Source organism: Lemur catta, chromosome 3 (assembly GCF_020740605.2).
Source record: "Lemur catta isolate mLemCat1 chromosome 3, mLemCat1.pri, whole genome shotgun sequence".
In the NCBI taxonomy this organism is placed as follows: domain Eukaryota; kingdom Metazoa; phylum Chordata; class Mammalia; order Primates; family Lemuridae; genus Lemur; species Lemur catta.
This window is the reverse complement of record NC_059130.1, coordinates 25,774,139-25,793,742: the sequence shown is the minus strand read 5'-3', so window position 1 is coordinate 25,793,742 and position 19,604 is coordinate 25,774,139. Positions and strand designations below refer to the sequence as shown.

Sequence of the window (19,604 nt, the reverse complement as noted above, 5' to 3'; positions counted from 1 at the left end):
TTGGGCAGGTTTGTATTAGCAGTGAATTGAAAATGTTAGATACTGAATTCTTCATTCCTGAAGTTTACTTTACAGTTATGAAAGAACCAGACAAATTAAAGGAATTCAAAGCTTCAAGAACCAAATGTGTCTGGGGAGAGTTGTGGTAGAAAACAGATCTTTTTCTAATTTTATTTGAGATGAAGATAGGTGAACATTTGCTGACCATTAAATATCTCAAAAGTAGACAGGTGTATCTGTAGGATTCTTTTTGCTGCTTTTAATAGATTGTTTTAAAGGATATGTTTATATCTTGCCTTTTCAATTATGTAGACTTTTACTCATTAGCTGAATATGTAGGGCCTGACTATAAAGTAGACTAGCATATTTTGCCAGCATTTAAGGTATTACCTTCCCTCTAGAAAGGTATCTCTCTGGTACTCTCATATTATAGATGGAAGGATGAGTGCCACAGATAAGAGACTATGGATATTGCTGAAAGTCCTATGTGAGCTGCAGTGTTAAGTAAAACCTAATGGGTACACAAAATTGTGTTATCAGTATAATTACTACTATAAAATATAGAAACCAACTAGGTTACCAAGATGGCAAATGATAGATTAATGGGAGAAGGTAATGTTCATCTCATCTCACAGTACCTCCTTGGTAGCCTATATATTCCACGTTAGATTCATGTATTATTTCTTATATAATTTATTGTGTTACAACTTAAGAATTGTGGCCGGGCACAGTGGCGCAAGCCTGTAATTCTAGCACTCTGGGAGGCCGAGGCAGGAGGATTGCTTGAGCTCAGGAGTTCGAAACCAGCCTGAGCAAGAGTGAGAGACCCCATCTCTACCAAAAAGAAAGGGGAAAAAAAAACCACCCAGCCAGGCGTTTCGGTGTGCAACTGTAGTCCCAGCTACCCAGGAGGCTGAGCCAGAAGGATCGCTTGAGCCCAGGAATTGGAGGTTGCAGTGAGCTATGATGACGGCACTGTGCTCTACCCAGGGCAATAGAGTGAGACTCAACAACAAGAAAAAAAAAAGAAAGAAGTGTATATACAAGCTACATGAGAATTGCTCCTAGAAATAAAAACAAGTTAACGGAAAACACAGCCAACAAGAAAGACTACCAGTTATTTAGTAAATGGCAAAAAGATAATGGCAGAATATAGCAGTACAGAATATCACACAGCTAAGGTAAGTAGGTAGTTCCACCCCCCTAACTTTTTATTAAGAAAATTTCATGCATATAAAAAAACGGGAAAGAATACTACAAGAAACAAGTACAGTGAACCCACCATTTAGACAAAATTCTTAATGTTTTGACATGTGCCAAATACATTTTAAAGCTTGGCTTACTAGTATCTACAAGAAATAGATACAAGTATCTCCGTCACTCCGAGTGATTTCTGCGGCAGCCGGTCCCAATATGGCGGACGACCCTGGCGCTGCCGAGTCCCAGCGGGACAAACGGTCGCTGCCGCACTCCCTGGAGAGGCTGCTTCAGGAGCCGCTTCCGCCGCTGCAGATTCGCATCCGGCCCTGGTGGTTTCCGGTGCAGGAACTGAGGGACCCCTTGGTGTTCTACCTGGAGGCATGGCAGGCGGACGCGATTTTTGGCCCAGACCGAGCCGTCATTCCAGAAATGGAGTGGATGAGCTAGGCCCTGCTGACGGTGAACATGGTGGACTCCGAGAACTTAGTTGAAATCACTGTCTTCGGGCGGCCCAGTGTCCAGTGACGGGTGAAGAACATGCTCCTGGGCCTGGCGTGGTTTCATCGAGAACGTCGTGCCCGAGCTGAGAAGATGAAGCACCTTGAGGAGACCTTGAAGGCCCGTGCATCAGGTTCCAACACTCCCCAGCATCCTATTGCTTAAGGCAAAATAATTGTCAGAAATATTATGAGAATAGTCCTGTTTCTACTAAAGGTGAAGAGAAGCAAGTATGGTATTCGTAAATCTCTGCATTCCTTTTTCCTGTGTCTTGGTTTATTTTGTTGCAAAAATGCGTTTGTAGAACCACTGTAAAAAAGAAATGGATTTCTGTTTTGTCCAATGGCAAAGATTTTTGCTCACTTAAGATAAAGCAAATTTATAAAAAAAAAAAAAAAAAAAAGCCAAAATACCTATATATTTGGTGAACCCCTTGGAAGTCACACTCAGGACATTTCCACTAAATATTTAATGCATTTACTGAAAACATTCTCCTACATGATTATAATACCATTGTCCTTTGTGAGAAAATTAAAAATAATTCCTGAATATCATCAAGTATCTGGTCTGTATTCAAATATTCCAGTTGTCCCCAAAATGTCTTTTATAGCTTTTTTTATGAACCAGAATCCAAAAAGGTTCATATGTAGCATTTGGTTATGTCTCTGTAGTTTCTTTTAACCTAGCATAGTTTTCTCGGTGGTGTGTAGGTATGAGGGAGAGACATTGATGTTTTTAAAGAGACTATATTTTATAGAATGTTCCATATTCTACATTTTTCTGTTTATTTCCTTATAGAATGTCCCACCTTTATCTCATTATTTCCTTTTGTTGGTACTTAATTTGTTCTTCTATTGGTGTATTTCTTTTGTTTTTGTTTTTTTAAGAAACAGGATCTTGCTCTGTCTCCCCGGCTGGAGTGCAGTGTCATGATCATAGCTCACTACAGCCTTGAACTGGGTTCAAGCAGTACTCCTGCCCCAGCCTCCCAAGTCGCCAGGACTACAAGCATGTGCCACCACGCCCAGCTAATTATTTTTTTTAAGAGATGAGGTCTCACTGTGTTGCCCAGGGTGGTCTCAAACTCCTGGCCTTAAGTGATCGTCCTACCTTGGCCTCACAAAGTGCTGGGATTACAGGTGTGAGCCACCACACCCAGCCTATTGCTGTATTTCCTGTAACCTGAAGTTAAATTTAAATGCTTGATTTGATTAAGGTTAAATATTAGTATCAGTAGTACTTTGTAAATATTTTGGGCTTTTTATTTCCTCTTTCCTTTTTTTTTTTTAAAGAAAAGACTAAGCCACAGACCAAACAACTGATGATTAACATGGATTATTAGTCAATAGTTTGTATTTTTGGCTAACATTTTTCTATTTAAACTTATTACTGTCATAAACTTTGGCTCTTGAGATAGTGGAGTTACTACTGTGTATAGCTTTGAGTTTAAGCATAACAATAAGACTTTGAGAAAGAATATGGAAATAGGTTTGCATTTTGTCATTTTGGTTCATTGTTCTCTGCAAAAATGATTTGGAAGTTGAAGAATCAAGAAGAGTTGATATATGTAGTAAAAGCAGCCCATAGAGGGATTGTAAAGGGGCCACAACTAGAAAAATTTTAGAAGTGGGGGTTAGACAAAAGGACTTGGAAATTATTTTTGCAAAAATTATTCACCAGTAAATACTGATTGTAACAAACAGCCATAAAACCATAATTTTAGAAGGTCAAAACCATAATTTTAGAGGGTTAACATGATGCTTTAGTTTTATTAGGAGAAACTGTGTACTTGGGCAAGAACAAGAGTGGCCTAAAAGTTTTCAGATGAATATGAAGATAAAATCAAGTTTCACGGGTGATTACAGGGTGAAACAAACTAGGTGTAGTTATTTTCTTTTTTTTTCCTTCTCCCACCTCCCTGGATTTTATAAAAATGTTTTTGCTATACAAGATGTAACCATTTATACAATTTATAGGAACCTTGTTCTGCTCTGTTACAGAGAGGATAAATATTTTAAAAAGAAATAATAGTTCTTTCGGAATAGAATATGGGATGATTTTTTGAAATTTTCTCCTTCCTCAGAACACGTATTCCATTTGATCAGTGTTTCTCAATCTTGGTACTGTTGACATTTGGGGCCGGATAATTCCCAGGCTGTCCTGTGCATTATAGATGTTTAGTAACATCCCTGGCCATTATGCACTAGATAAGATGTCAGTAGCAGCCCTCCCCACCTCTATTCCAGTTATGACTATCAAAAATGTCTCCAGACATTGACAGATGCCCTTGGGGGTTGAGGGGCACATTTTACCCCATTTGAATACCACTGAGCTGGATAAAATCCAGTATATATGAAAATTCCCTCATGATGTCTTTTATGAACTAGGTTTCCCTTTACATAAGCTATGTACAGCTGTTAAATCCCATCTACAGATATACTGCACAGCTTGGGCTGTGCCTGATAAGTGTTGGAGAACACTGGAATGTGATGAAATTTTTAGCTCTATTAGAAATTTTATTAAAGGTAGAAATGAGCTCTTCATTTGAAAGTCAAGATGTCGGCTTTTTCCTATACCTAAATCTCTCTCTCCTGCCCCCCCCCCCAACCGCCAACACACACACATTTGCTTGGAAAAGATCCTTATTAGCTCTGTTCTATCATAAGTTTTTGTTAGGAGTAGTTGGGAATTTTGTTTGATATCTTTGAGGTGATCTATCCTGACACTCAAAAAGACAGTCTTTAAAAATTACTTGCTAGCACAATTTACAATTGCAAAGTTGGAGAAACAACCCAAATTCCTGTCAATATGTGAGTGGATTAATAAAATGTGGTATATGTATACCATGAAGTTTACTCAGCCACAAAAAATAATGGTGATCTAGTACCTCTTATATTCTGGATAGAGCTAGAGCCCATTCTACTAAGTGAAGTATCACAAGAATGGAAAAACAAGCACCACGTGTACTCACCATCAAATTGGTATTAACTGATCAACACTTACGTGCACATGTAGTAGTAACATTCTTTGGGTGTTGGGCAGGTGGGAAGGGGGAGAAGGGGATGGATATATTCAAACCAAATGGGTGCAGTACGTACTGTCCGGGGGATGGACATGCTTGAAGCTCTGACTTGGGTGGGGCAAAGGCAATATATATACCCCTGTTATATGCTGAAAGAAAAAAGAAAAATTATTTGCTAAAAAACTTGATTAAGCTTAAATGTGTCCTCTTTGTTAACCTTTGTTGTTTCATTATATTGTTCTTAAAATTTCTTAAGTATATATAAATTCTGCCAATAAGGAAAACGATCTAGGTGTTTTATTAGGGGCAAAGAAGGAATACATACAGTTGGGACAGGATAAGAGTGGAACTAATGAGAGTTGTTTAATAAATATTAAATGTAAGTTCCCACAATACTGAAACATTTCAAGTAAAAAAATTCAAGACAAAGAATTTTTTTCTACCTCTAAGACAAATATTATTTGTGGATATGAAATTTTTCTGCCAGATAACACAGTGCAAAGTTGAAGATAGTTGACTGGGTTAGCTGAAGATAGCTGAATGGGTTGGGAGTTAGTGTGGAGGTAATTTTATGTTTAAAATGAGCAGGAAGGCCCTTAGCCTTTTTTTCCTTTTCTATAAAGAGTTTGACACCATGACCCTTAGCCTTTTATTGTGGCCTTGCAAAATCATTCCCCACCAGTATCATTCCTTGGAGAAATGTCTTGTCCAAGGTCTGGGGCAGGAAATAGATGAGCCTGGAACGTCTTGTTTATGAGATAGCAAAGATTTTATCAAACACTGCTAGGGTTGCATCGGAAGTACTTAGGAGCCAACTGAAGAAGTTCCCAGTGGCCAAAATAGGACATTTTGAGTATCAATAAAGATAACTGCATGGATCAAAACATATCAAATATGTTTAAATCTATGATACAATGATAGTTTAAGAACAGGCTTATTGGTAACTTTGGGGAAATGCTACTGAACCACCTCATTTTGAAAACTGGTAAATGGAAAGAATCAAGACTTTTCTTATATGAACTGTACCACTGTGGAACCAAATAGTAGGTATGGGTTTCTGTTTTTTGTTTTTTTTAACAGAAATGTTCCCACTTATAAATGAAGAAGGAATGCCTGATTTAGAATGAGTGGATCTAGGCATTGAGCATGCCTTCTGTTAGAAGAAAATATCACCCTAATGATTAGTGTTGGGGGGACAAAAGTTAAACCTGTATCCACTCTAGGCTCTAGATCTAACTCAATTTTCAGGGTACACAGAGGACAGAGAGGCATGTGTTAAATGCCATGGGTATGTGATCAAAAATATCCAGATTGTAGGAAGCTACAGGGGGTGACTGGTCCTTTAAAAAATAAATGGCAAGGGAAAAAATAAAGATGAAGGTAGATATATAGATTAAGAGACTTAAGAAATTTATCAAATAATCAAAATATGTGGACCTTATTTGGATCCTAATTCATATAAATTTTAATAAGTTTGGTATTTGGGAGAATTTGAAATTTGAATGGTGACTAGATATTAAGGTACTGTCCATTTTTTAGGCATGTACTGGTACTATGATTTTTTTTTTTCTATAATCTTTTAAAGTCCTTATCTTTTAGAGCTACATACCAAAATATTTATGGATATGATGTGTTAGGAATTTGCTTCAAAATAATATGGGGGGGAGGTGAGGGAATAGATGAAAAAAGATCAGTTTTGAGTTGGTAGTTTTTGAAAGTGAATGATAGATACGTGTGTGACTGCTTTTGTATTTATTTAATTAAAATTCACATCTCATTGAAAGTAAGAGAAAAGGAACCATTGCATCTTGATTTAGAGACCCATAGTTATAGCACGATGAGAATTTGCACCTTCACTTGGTTATAGTATTAATATGATTCTCAATTTACTGTCCAAGTTTTTTTCTTTTTTTTTTTTTGAGACAGAGTCTCGCTTTGTTGCCCAGGCTAGAGTGAGTGCTGTGGCACCCACCTAGCTCACAGCAACCTCAAACTCCTGGGCTTAAGCGATCCTACTGCCTCAGCCTCCTGGGTAGCTGGGACTACAGGCATGTACCACCATGCCCGGCTAATTTTTTCTATATATATTTTAGTTGGCCAGATAATTTCTCTCCATTTTTAGCAGAGACGGGGTCTCACTCTTGCTCAGGCTGGTCTCGAACTCCTGAGCTCAAACAATCCACCCGCCTCGGCCTCCCAGAGTGCCAGGACCACACAGGCGTGAGCCACCGCGCCCGGCCCAAATATTTTTCTTGATGTAGCACTGTGTTTACTATGTGCTGGCCTTTAATTTCTGAAATTCTCATTTTTATCTGGCAGTTTTTCAGAAGAAATGAAAATGTCCTTAAATATAATAAGGATTGAATGTCAGCATAATTATTTTTAAGTGTGATAGGTATCCAAGCCTACGAGTACATCTATCCTTTATAGCAAAAAAATAGAGAAGAGAGGGAAAAAATTCCAGTTTTACTTTTTTCTTTGTGAGAAATTAATTTAAAGATTTGGTGTAAAAGGAGGTTAAACATGAGTGGAATGATAGTTTGGTGGGAGGATCTGCACGTTTTAATACTTCATATTTGTTAATAGTAATTCCTGTCTTTGATTAAAAGTAATTGAAAGGTGACTATATATCATGGATCACTTGAAAGACCACAGAGAATAATGGTGTTTCTTGAGCATCTTGGTAGATATAGTAAATAGAGCATTATATTAGTGAAGATATCTTTTTGGTAACTGGAAAACTACAAGAAGGATGCTAAATTTGCATTTTCCACTTTTAAGGTTTGCCAGGCATTTAATTTAGGTTGACATCTCCATTGCGGCATAACTCATGTTTTTGACTTTTGACCTGTAGATACCAAAAAAGTGAAAGGAATTGATCATATTTTGAGATAACAGAGTCTTGGGTCAGAATCAAGGATTAAGTGCTTGAAAAACTTGGTTTCAGTGTCTTTCAGAAATGTTTTGGGTGTAAGTCTGTGAAATATGCTCAGTTGGTAGACTTAATATTTTCTGAATTGACAAGCCTTATTGGTTAACTCCATCTTCTATGCTGTAAAAAAAACATGAAAAATATTTCCTGATGAGTTGGATTTTCTTTTCATTTTGAATCTTTTAATTTACATTGGATGCCTTGCAGTACTTATACCCGAGGAAAAGAGTTACTTTTCCCACTTGATTAAAAAGTAGTTAGGACATAAACATCTTTCTTTGCCAACTTTTCAAACCTACCCTTTTCAGTTATTTCCATTTCTTAGAATACCTTTTTTATGGGAGGAATAATGTAATTTGACTTTGTTCAGATGGAAGAAATTTTCAGTATTCTTATTAAAACTCATTTCACAAAGTAAAACAAAGAACTCAGTCTCTTAAGATGTTATAAGTACTTGAGATAAAAGGTCAGCCTTTTGAATATACTGTTAAAATAACCATAGGCATGGCATGGAGAACCACAATTTGCATTCAGATAGCTCTACTTGTTCCCAAAGAAAGTTGTCTACAGATTGCTCCGCTATGTGTGGAGAGTTTGTTTGTAACTGGTCAGGACTGAAGGACGATTCTTGAAAACGTCTGCAGAGGTTATCATCTACAGTTTATATTCATCATTCTGGGTGTTTGATATTTATGCATTAGTTGTCTGTTGATTCTAAGTTCTAAGAAAGTTACACAGTAAAGAATAATAAATTACTCCAGGCGCGGTAGCTCACGCCTGTAATCCTAGCACTCTGGGAGGCCGAGGCGGGCCGATTGTTTGAGCTCAGGAGTTTGAGACCAGCCTGAGCAAGCAAGATCGAGACCCCATCTCTACTAAAAATAGAAAGAAATTATCTGGCCAACTAAAAATATATATAGAAAAAATTAGCTGGGCATGGTGGCACATGCCTGTAGTCCCAGCTACTCGGAAGGCTGAGGCAGGAGGATTGCTTAAGCCCAGGAGTTTGAGGTTGCTGTGAGCTAGGCTGACGCCACGACACTCACTCTAGCCCCGGCAACAGAGTGAGACTCTGTCTCAAAAAAAAAAAAAAAAAAAATTTTTTTCTGGCTAGCATTGTCTTCTGTATATATGAATTAATCATGAAAATAAGACAATTTAAGTTGATCCCTTAGATCTTTTTCTTCTTTTACCCCTTTGTGGTTTTGGTTTAGAAAGACAAATAATTAAAATAGAAGATTAGACACCAGTTAGAATCAAATTAAGCACTTTTGTGGTTCCCAAACTGCCCCTGGCTGTAGCTAACTCACTTGGGGCATTGCAGGATGTTTTAAATTTTCAAGGGAAACATCGCCATCTTTTGGGCATCTTCCAAACTACTATTAATTGCTATCAAGTTGTACGGACCTAATAAACAGAATGGTTAGATTGGTTGGTTTTATTTTTGGCTTATGGATGTGGTAGAAAAATTACTGAGACACTAAGGGTGCTGAGAGCCTTTACAAGAAAAGTTTTATTTGAACATTGAGTAGTAATGCTACTCCCATTCCAAAACAAAGAAACTGACCCTTAGTCAACTAATATTGGAGGACAGAATAGCAATAGCTCTGTTTGCTTGCAATGCAAAGATGTAGACTTTATTTTTTGAAGAGTCATGTAACTTAGACAACAGACAAAACTGTTCGTTTTCAGATTAAAGGTTGACTCCAAAATCATGGTGGCATAGCTTCTAGAATTGCCTACCCTAGAAGTACAAGGTAGTAAGTAGTACTGGGACTAGAGTGTGATGAGTGAGGTTCTCATCTTATATGCAAAATTTAAAGGAGTACAAAAAGTCTCAGTAATCACGATAAGTAGTATTTTAATGCATCATTTTTAAAAGGTCAATATTAATTCAAACAACTCATAATGAACAAAATAAAGACTAGATCCAACCCTGCATTTGCATGGCTAACCTTACTCGCTTCATCCTAATCTCAGCCCTGGATATTATACGGTAAACTTTCATAATCCTAATTATTAATTTGCTGTGAAATGGATTCTAATACTCTAGAATAAAAGTTGTAATCTAAATCCTTAGAAATGGGGATGGCTAGGGGAAATGGTAGGAGCACAAGGGAAGGTAGGTAACCAGTGGAGTCAAGGGTTTGATTTCATAGTTTGTATAAATTGCTTCTCCTTTTTTTGTACAAATTTATGGGGTACATGTGAAATTTTGTTACATGTGTATAATGTGTAGTGACCAATTCAGGGTACTTAACGGTATCTGTCTCCTGAGTACAGTACATATCTGTTTAACTATAGTCACCTTACTCTGCTATCAAACATTGAATTTATTCTTTCTATCTAACTGTATGTTTATACCCTTTAATATACTTCTCTTCATTATTTCTCTTATTCTTAGGTCAGTATCTTATTTAAACTCTTTTCTTACAGCATGGCGGACACCGACTTGTTTATGGAGTGTGAGGAGGAGGAGTTGGAGCCATGGCAGAAAATCAGTGATGTCATTGAGGACTCTGTAGTTGAAGATTATAATTCAGTGGATAAAACTACTACAGGTAACAAAAGCTGTTCTGATCTTAGGTTGTTCTTAAATTAAATTGAATGATGTTTTGGTTAAGAAAGTAATGTTCCAGCAACACTGCTATTACATTATCCAAATTTTTATTGTAACAAAACCTCTTCAAGCAATTGGTGATAGCTATGGGACTGTCCCCATGTATTCTGCTGTGATTATCCTGTGCAAAACTAGGAAAATGTATTTTTTTGGCAGGCGGGGACTGCTCTATGGTTTCCTTTAAAAGATAAAAAGCCTCCAGTCTATTAGTTTATTTTCATCAGTCATCATTTACAATTTACAGTGATTAATTTGGCAAGGCTTTCTTCCATGTTTATCCCTGTAGCCATCATTTAAGTCAGGAACAGCAAAAAAAATTTATTTATTTATTTATTTATTTATTTATTTATTTATTTATTTATTTATTTATTTTTGGTGTCTGGCCTTAAGTTAAATATAATTGTTAGAACTTAATGTTCACTTTTAGATTTTATAGAGTATTTGTCTTGTTTTGGTTTTGAGTGTATATAATATGGCATTAGCAATATGGTTCCAATAGAGGAGAATTAAATATATATTAGTAAAGGAGACCTGTAGCAGGCAAAGATTTTATTGATTTAATGACAAATAAAGGAAATTAATTAAAATGTTTTGTTTTTGTGCTGTAGCTCTGTGTTACGCTCACAGGAAAATCATGATTCTAGAGTTTGGAATGCAAAATTAATTGTTTCACCCTCAAGCTGGGAATATTTTTCAAAATAAATACTATAATATAGATATCAAATTATCACCTCCCCACTTAGTGTTGAAAATTTTATTAAGTTGACAAAACTTTGTTTCCATTGTATTTATAGTGTTCTGTTATACATAACATAAAAATGTTCATTAAAATTAAAAAAAGTGTGAAATGGAAAAGGCCTTTAAGAATCCAGGGATACGTCATTGTGGCTGGTGTGTCCTTCTTTTCCACGCTCTAGCCTATGAAAACCTCAGTTTCCTCATCCATAGTGCTATAAATAATATACTTAATTCATTAAAAACATCAAGAAGTTGGATTAACCAGTGTTTCTCAAGTATCTAGCAGTCCTCTTACCAAATGACGTACAAGAATTCAAAGTGGTGGTGTGTGTCAGTGTTCATTTATGTACCCAGTCAAAAACAGGTTCCGATAGTCTTGTTGTTTTTTTTTGGTCTTACTTGAACTTGATTTCCTCTGTGAGCTGAGTAGAAATTGCTTTGTGTCTGCCTTCATGGACAGTTTACAAATTTAGGCTTGTTAGCTTTTCTTTCATAAAGGTGATATTGCAGGGTCAAATTCTAGATTGCCCTGAATTCAGAAAGTGAGTGGTAGCTCTTTTTCTCCCCTAAATTGTACCAGTTGCTCTTTATTTTTATGTTCCCTGCCTTGAGACCTGAAGATAGCATTGGTTTAGGCTGAAACAGAACACAGTTCACGGTCTTGTGATGAATGGCTTTAATATGCATGGTTATGAATACCAGTAGTGGTGAAAATAAACCTTTGAGTCCTAGAGGTTTTGCTAGTGCTATATAAGCAAAACATTAAAATCCTGCTTCCGTGGCCTCAGTGATGAAATTTAATTAACTAGGAAACTTGAGACAAAGAAGGGATTGTGTCTAAATGGTGGACTAAAGGATAAGTAGGAGGAGAAAACGGATGAACAGTTGGATTTATGAACGAAACAGGAAACTTTTTTGACTGTAGAGAGCCATGACAAGATGGAAAGGGAAGGTTAGAGCAGTATCCTTTTAGTGTCATCTGTCCCTGTCTCCAAGTGACTGTGCCTCCCCTTCCCCACAGTTTCTGTGAGCCAGCAGCCAGTCTCGGCTCCAGTGCCCATCGCTGCCCATGCTTCTGTTGCTGGGCACCTCTCTACATCCACCACCGTTAGTAGCAGCGGGGCACAGAACAGCGACAGTACAAAGAAGACTCTTGTCACACTAATTGCCAACAACAATGGTAAGTGGGATTATTGGGAAATTCTTCCTGGGCTAGAGGGATGAGAGAATAAAAAAGGTATTAGGGACAGCCATACTTGTTTAGTTAGGTACTGATGTGGTTCTACTAGTTGGAGAATGAATTTAGAAATTCTCTTGATATGGAAGTGATTCTGTAGGTGGTGCTGTTCCTTCTAAGTTGGTGCTGAATTGATGGTGGTGTTTCAAGTCAGGGCAGCAGATTCTTGATACTGATAATTTCTAGGAGAGAGAACATAAACCCAAAATTCCTAATTATTAAAGAGCTTTGGGGCTTTTTTTTTTTTTTTTTTTTTTTTTTTTTTTTGGTTTGGTTTGGTGGTTTTGTTTTTTTCATTAGAAGAGCCCCATTAGTTTGGTAAGAATTTTCCCAGGGCAGCTTTGTTCTGTATTTTCTCTGGCAGATTCATTTGGTTATTGCTTCCTGGGTATGGGAATGGAAGATAGGATAGCGTTGTTGTCCACGTGAAAGAGTAGCGTTTTTAGTGTACTTACTGACTGGAGAGGCTACATAGTATTGGTTTCTATTTCTTTTCTGATGACTGTTTCTATACACTGAAGATGAGTTATTGGCAAGTTATGTGTCAAGATTCATGACTAAAATGGGCACTTTCATAGAATCGTTGTGTTGTTGCAAGGGACTTTCTTTTTTAATTATTTTCCTTTAAAAATAGCTTTATGACTATAAGAATAATATGTGCATTGTAGAAAAACTAGAAGGCAAAAAAAAAAGGAAGAAAAACATTTTAAACTGTAATCCCACCACCTAGAGATAACTATTTATAACTTTTATCTTATATACATATATGTACCTCATATTTTTATATGCTATATGTAATGATTTGCTTTTTACAAAAATAGAATCATGCAGACTCTACGTTACTCTTTGCTTGCTTTTTTCCCTTAATAATGTAGTGAATGTCTTCTCATTTTAATGAATAGTTATGTATAACATTTTTGATGACTGTACTTTCCATTATTTGATTAACTTATTAACAATAGGTTGCAAAAGGGTATATTACTGTTTTAAAGAGCTTCAGTGAGTATCTCTGTCTCTGTATCTTTTCTAATATCTTTAATTCTGAGAATACATTTCTAGAAGCCAAATTGTGGGATCAAGGGTCATCATAGTTTTTAAGGATTTTGTTCAATATTATTCTTGAATTTGCCATCTAGAAATATTCCATCAGTTTGTGTTTTCATTAGAAGAGTGTATGGTTTTTTATTTTTGGATATAACCATTTATGTATGCATTCCCCCATTGGACATTTATTAGGGTCCCAATTTTTTGTGATTGCAAACAGCATTCTGGTGAACATTTTCAAGCATATGTCTGCCCACTTTGTAAACATATCTGCAATATAAAGTCTTAGAAGTAAGATTACTTGGTCAGCATTTATAATTTAATAGATGTTGTCAAGTTGCCCTAATACGTTGCTCTAAATAAGTGCCCAATAATAACTTTTTTCCCCATGTTGTTGCCAACTTTAGATATTACTAAACTTTTAAATCTTTATAATTTCCATAGGTTTTAAATTTTAGGGTACTGAAAGTATGATTATCATCATATGGGAAATCCTTAGACTTCTTTTTTTAAAAAATGGTACCCTTGTATATATAAAGATGAGTAACCAGTTATATAGAGAATTCTCTCATTTTACAGATGTGGAAACTGATGCCTAGAGAGTCTGAATAATTTGCTTAAGTTATTAATAACTTAATAGTTCGTAAGTGACTTAAACTGGATCTGAATTAGCTGGACTTCAAAGCTTGTGATATTTCCATTGTCTTTACTGCTTTCCCGTGTTTCTCTTAAACTGTGAAAGTTCTGTTAGCAAGAAGTTTATCTAAACTTTTCTTTGATCCCAGCTTTCCAACGCCCGTACTGAGATGTCTGAGCATCTCGTGACACGCTGAGATGACCTAGTCTCCTTGACTCCTCGAATGAACTCTTGATTCCTGAGCCTGCCTAGGGCCAGTGTACTAATTTTTTCTAAAAAGTATAAATTGATTTTATTTCAGAAGCCTCTAGTATTTAAATTAAAATATTAACCCATAATCCATGTTCATGATAAAAAGAAAAAAGTAGGACCAGTCTTTTGTATATTCCAAAAAATTTTACGTATAAATAAGCATAAATTAAGTGGTCCAATTTGTCTTGCTTTTTTTTTTTTTTGTATAATACATACAGTTCTGTAATGTTTTCATCAGATACTCTTGAAATGCTAGCCTAACTGTAAGGAGGAGATTTCAGAATAGAGTGAATAAGAAATACTCTTTCTTACAATCCAGTTTCCCTTTAAGCCTTCAGTTTAGTTGTATTGGTATATTGTCCACTTATTACATTAATAACATAGCAAAGGAGAATAACTTTTAAGCAGTTCAGTATTGTTTCACTTAGCATACTAGTTTCTTTAGATTGAAGTTAAAAAAAAAATTTTTTTTTTTCTGCTACTCCTTACCTTCCTTTTAAGCCAGTTTTAAAACCAATATGGCTTCTGGTTACTGATATCTACCTCCTCCAGTAATTATATTATATTTTAAAAGGCTGTACTTTTTTTGTACATTGTTTTGATTTTTACAAATTTCCCATTTCAATTATTTTCCTTGCCCTCTCTCCATAAAAAGCATTTCCTTGACTCTTGATCACAAGGAAGATCGTATTTATTCCCCACCCTAGCTTTATTAAAGTATAATTGACAAATAAAAATTTTATATATTTATAGTGTATGCAACGTGGTTTTAATACATGTACCCATTGTGAAATGATTAGATTAACTTATGTCACCTCACATACTTACCATTTTTTTGGTGAGAACATTTGAGACCTACTCTCTTAGCAATTTTCAAATAGATAATACTTATTATTAACTGTAGTCACCATGCTGTACAGTATATTTCCAGAGCTTATTCTGTCTAACTAAAACTTTATACTTTTTGACTCCACATTGCTCTTCTACCCCCAGCCCTTGGCAGTTACCATTTTACTCTCTGCTTCTATGAGTTCAGCTTTTTTAGATTCCACATATAATTGGGATCATGAAGTTTTTTACTTTCTGTGCCTGGCTTCTTTCGTTTAGCAGAACAGGAACATTTTAAAACCACTTTCTCTGTGAAGCTTTTTAACTCCACCCATCTCATGTTGAACTCAGGTCGTGTTGATAGGTAACCTTTTTTCTTGACTACTCTACTTATTTTGTATGTGTCATACATAAGTAAATGTGAGGAGCAGTAGATCAGGGTTTGAAATTTCGGTGGAAATTATTAAAATACTAATTGTGCAACCTCCAGATCTGTGGAGGGAAAGGTAAAGGATTCTCTTTTCAAGTCATAACATACCTTGCATCCATACTATATGTTTATATATTAGACTTTGTGACAAGATAATAAGTATTCAATAGTTCTTGCCTTCAAAAAGCTTAGAATCTTATTAGGAATATTCATTCAGACAGCAAACATCTTTAGGTGTCTGCTCTATGCTAGGAGCTAGGCATTGCTATACAGTGGTGAGTTACGTAGACAACTGTTTTTTGTTTTGTTTTTTTTTTGAGACAGAGTCTTGCTTTATTGCCCGGGCTAGAGTGCCGTGGCGTCAGCCTAACTCATAGCAACCTCAAACTCCTGGGGCTCAAGCAATCCTTCTGCCTCAGCCTTCAAGTAGCTGGGACTTTACAGGCATGCGCCACCATACCCGGCTAATTTTTTCTATATATTTTTAGTTGTCCAGCTAAAAATACATTTTTAGTAGAGATGGGGTCTCGCTTTTGCTCAGGCTGGTCTTGAACTCCCGAGCTCAAGCAATCCTCCTGCCTCGGCCTCCCAGAGTGCTAGGATTACAGGTGTGAGCCACAGCGCCCGGCCCCGTAGACAACTTCTGACTCAGACATCAGACTTATGAAAATTCAGTAAGACAGTGTGAAATGACATAGGAGTAGACAAAGTAGGAACCCCATGCACACATGGAAACTTGATATATGACAAAGGTGGCAAAGCAGGTCATTGGGGAAGGAGGGACAAGGCTATAAATGGCATTCATGATGAAAAAAAATGGTTTCCTACTTCACATATGCACAAAAGTCAATTTCAAATGAAATAAGTACTTAAGTGAGAAAAGCAAAACTTGCAGAAGAAAATATGAGAAGACTTTTATCATCTCAAAAGGGAGAAAGATTTCTTAAACAAACAAACAAAAGAACCATAAAGCCTAAGATTGATAAATAGAACTACACTAAAGAAATGATTAAAAAAAAAAACCTGAGAAAACAAGCTCCAAACTGGAAGGTGTTTGCGGCGTGTATTAATTACTTTATAAGAATTAGTATCCAGTATAAAGAACCTGTAGTAAAGAGCAACTCAAGAGAAAAACAGGCAAAAGGCATGAACAGGAATTTCACGGAACAGGAAACAAGAATGGCCAGTAATCTACATGAAAAAATGTGCAAGTTCATTAGTAATCAGGTAAATGCAGATTAATACTACAATAAGATACCATTTTACACCATTTTGACAAAAATTAAGAAATCTGACAATTCCAGTTATTGGAGAGGGATATAGATATTGTTGATGGAAATAAAGTGTTAACCACTTTGGAAAATGATTTTGTATTATTTTGCAAAGGTAAATGTACATATGCTGCAACCTAGCAGTTCCTCTGGTACACCCAAGAAATTTTTGGGCATGTACACAAAGAGATATGTGCAAGAATGTTCATAGCCATGTATTTGGAATAGGAAAAAACCCAGAAACAACTCAAATGACCATTGACAGGAGAGTGGATAACTAAATTATAATGAATGCATAAAATGGAGTATTAGGTGAAAATGAATAAATTACAACTATATGCACCATATTGTTAGACATAATATTGAATAAAATGACTGTATTTTATGCATATATTGTATCATTTTAATAAAATTCAAAAACAAATACAACTTAAATATGTTGTTTATGGAAAATGTATAGTAAAACTAGTTTTTAAAAAAGCAAAAGGGGCCAGGTGCAGTAGCTAATGCCTGTAATCCCAGCACTTTGGGAGGCTGAGACAGGAGGATTGCTTGAAGCCAAGAGCTCAAAACTAGCCTGGATAACATAGCGGGACCCTATCTCTGCAAAGTAAAAATTTTAAAAATTAGCCAGACGTAGTGGCACATGCTTACAGTTCTAGCTACTTGGGAGGCTGAGATAGGAAGATCACTTGAGCTCAGGAATTGGAGGTTGCAGTGAACTATGATCATGCCACTGCACTCCAGCCTGGACTACAGAGCAAGACCCAGTTTATAAAAAAAGAAAAAGAAAAAGTGATAATCATAAATTCAGGAAAGTGGTTGTCTCTGGGAGGAAGGTCAGGGATTGGGAAGAGTATAGGAGCACATAGGTAGTATTTAAAATGATCCAATCTTAAGCTGGGTGGTGGACCCAAGGGTACTTGTTCTGTCATTGTGGTTTACAACTTAAATTTGTGTAATATTTTATGTGAATAAAATGTTATAAAGGTATGTTTTTAAAAAGAAGCAATGGAGTGAAGTAGGGGCACAATTTTGTCCTTAATTCCAAAATACTGTTTTTCCATGGAGGATGTTAGGGTTGGTTAAAAAATAGTAATAATAATCTTTTCCTAGTCATTAAATTGAGCATATAGGAAAGTACATTTCAGGGCACCATGATGCCCAATTCTGTTGTATTTCATACAGTTCTGTGCTGGTTAGACAGATTAAATTTCAAACATTTATTTACTTTGAGGAACAAGAAAATATATGAAAAACAATGCATATAGGAAAGTGTCAGGAATAACAAAAAATCTTGAAAAAGAAGAATAAAGTTGGGGAGGGCTCACAATTTATGATTTCAGACTAACTACAAAGTTATAGTAATTGAGTGTGGTATTTATTGGTTTATGGATAGAACAGTGGAATACAATTGAGAGTCCAGAAATAAACCTCTTTTATAATCAGTTGATTTTCAACAAGGGTGCCAAGACAATTTAATGGGGAAAGAATAGTTTTTTTGAACAAATGATACTGGGACAACTGGATACTTTTTCCACATGGAAAAGAATGAAGTACCACCCCTACCTCATACCATAAATAAAAAATTAAGTAGATCAAAGACCTAAATGTAAAAGCTAAAACTATTGAATTTTTAGAAGAAAAATATAAGTATAAATCTTCATCACCTTGGATTAATCAATGGTTTCTTAGATATGACACCAAAAGCATAAGCAACCAAATAAAAAAACAGATCAGTAGATTGTGTCCTTTTGTGCTTTAAAGGGATACAATCAAGAAAGTGAAAACATAACCCATAGAGTGAGAAAAGTTTTATAAATTACATATCTGATAAGGGAGATGTATCTAAAATATATAAAGAACTACTACAATCTAACAATAAAAGGACAAATAACCCAGTTAAAAATGGGTAAAGAGCATAGTAGACATTTCTCCAGAGAAGATACACAAATGGCCAGTAAGCACATCAAAAGATGGTCAGAATCATTAGTGATTAAGGAAATGCAAATCAAAAACACTGTGAAATACCACTTCACACCCACTAGGATGGCTGTAATAAAAAAAGCCATCCTATTATTATGGGCAATAATTTGCATTGTCAAGAATGCAAAGAAACTGGAACTGTCATAAACTGCTGGTGAGAATGTAAAATGGTATGGCAGTTTCTCAGAAAGTTAAACATAGAGTTACCATATGACCCAGCAGTTCTACTCCTAGCTACATACCCAAGAGAATGGAAAACATATGTTCACACAAAAGCTTGTGCACAAATGTTCATAGCAGCATTGTTTCATTATAGCTAAAAATTAGAAACACCAGCTTGGGCAATATAGTGGGACTCTGTCTCTACAAAAAATTTAAAAATTAGCTGAGTGTAGTGGTATGTGCTTGTAGTCCTACCTACTCAGGAGGCTGAGGCAAGAGGATCACTTGAGCCCAGGAGTTTGAGGTTGTAGTGAGCTATGATCATGCCACTGCACTCCAGCCTGGGAGACAGAGCAAGACCCTGTCTCAAAAGAAAAAAAGTAGAAACAACCTAAGTGCCCGTCACCTGATGAATGGATAAACATAATGTGTATAGTCATACCAATGGAATATTATTTGGCCATAAAAGGAATAAAATTCTGATATGTGCTATAACCTTGAAAACATAATGCTAAGAGAAAGAAGTCAGACACAGAAGGTCACATCGTATGTTTCTGATTATATGAAATGTCTTGAATAGGTAAATCTGAAGAGACAGAAATTAGATTACTAGTTACCAGGAATTGAGCAGAGAAAAGAATGGGGAGTAACTGCTAATGGATATGGGGTTTCTTTTTGGGGTGATGAAAATGTTCTGGAATTAAAGAATGGTGGTGGTTGTACAACCTTGTGAATATACTATAAAAC

General features: G+C 35.9%; 1 protein-coding gene and 1 pseudogene across 6 annotated transcripts in view; both read left to right on the top strand.

Annotated features, from left to right (window-relative positions):
- The window catches only part of POGZ (pogo transposable element derived with ZNF domain), a 53,475-nt gene that overhangs the window by 5,069 nt on the left and 28,802 nt on the right, over positions 1 to 19,604 (top strand). For 4 of the 6 annotated variants that reach the window (XM_045545081.1, XM_045545078.1, XM_045545082.1 and 1 more), the window contains 2 exons: positions 10,089 to 10,213; positions 12,032 to 12,190. In XM_045545081.1, coding sequence (XP_045401037.1) covers positions 10,090 to 10,213; positions 12,032 to 12,190 — 283 coding nt within the window. In that variant the 5' untranslated portion in view covers position 10,089. The remainder of the gene's footprint in view (positions 1 to 10,088; positions 10,214 to 12,031; positions 12,191 to 19,604) is intronic. The other 2 variants (XM_045545084.1, XM_045545083.1) reach the window with 1 other exon arrangement.
- Positions 1,388 to 2,229, top strand: LOC123633978 (annotated as a pseudogene).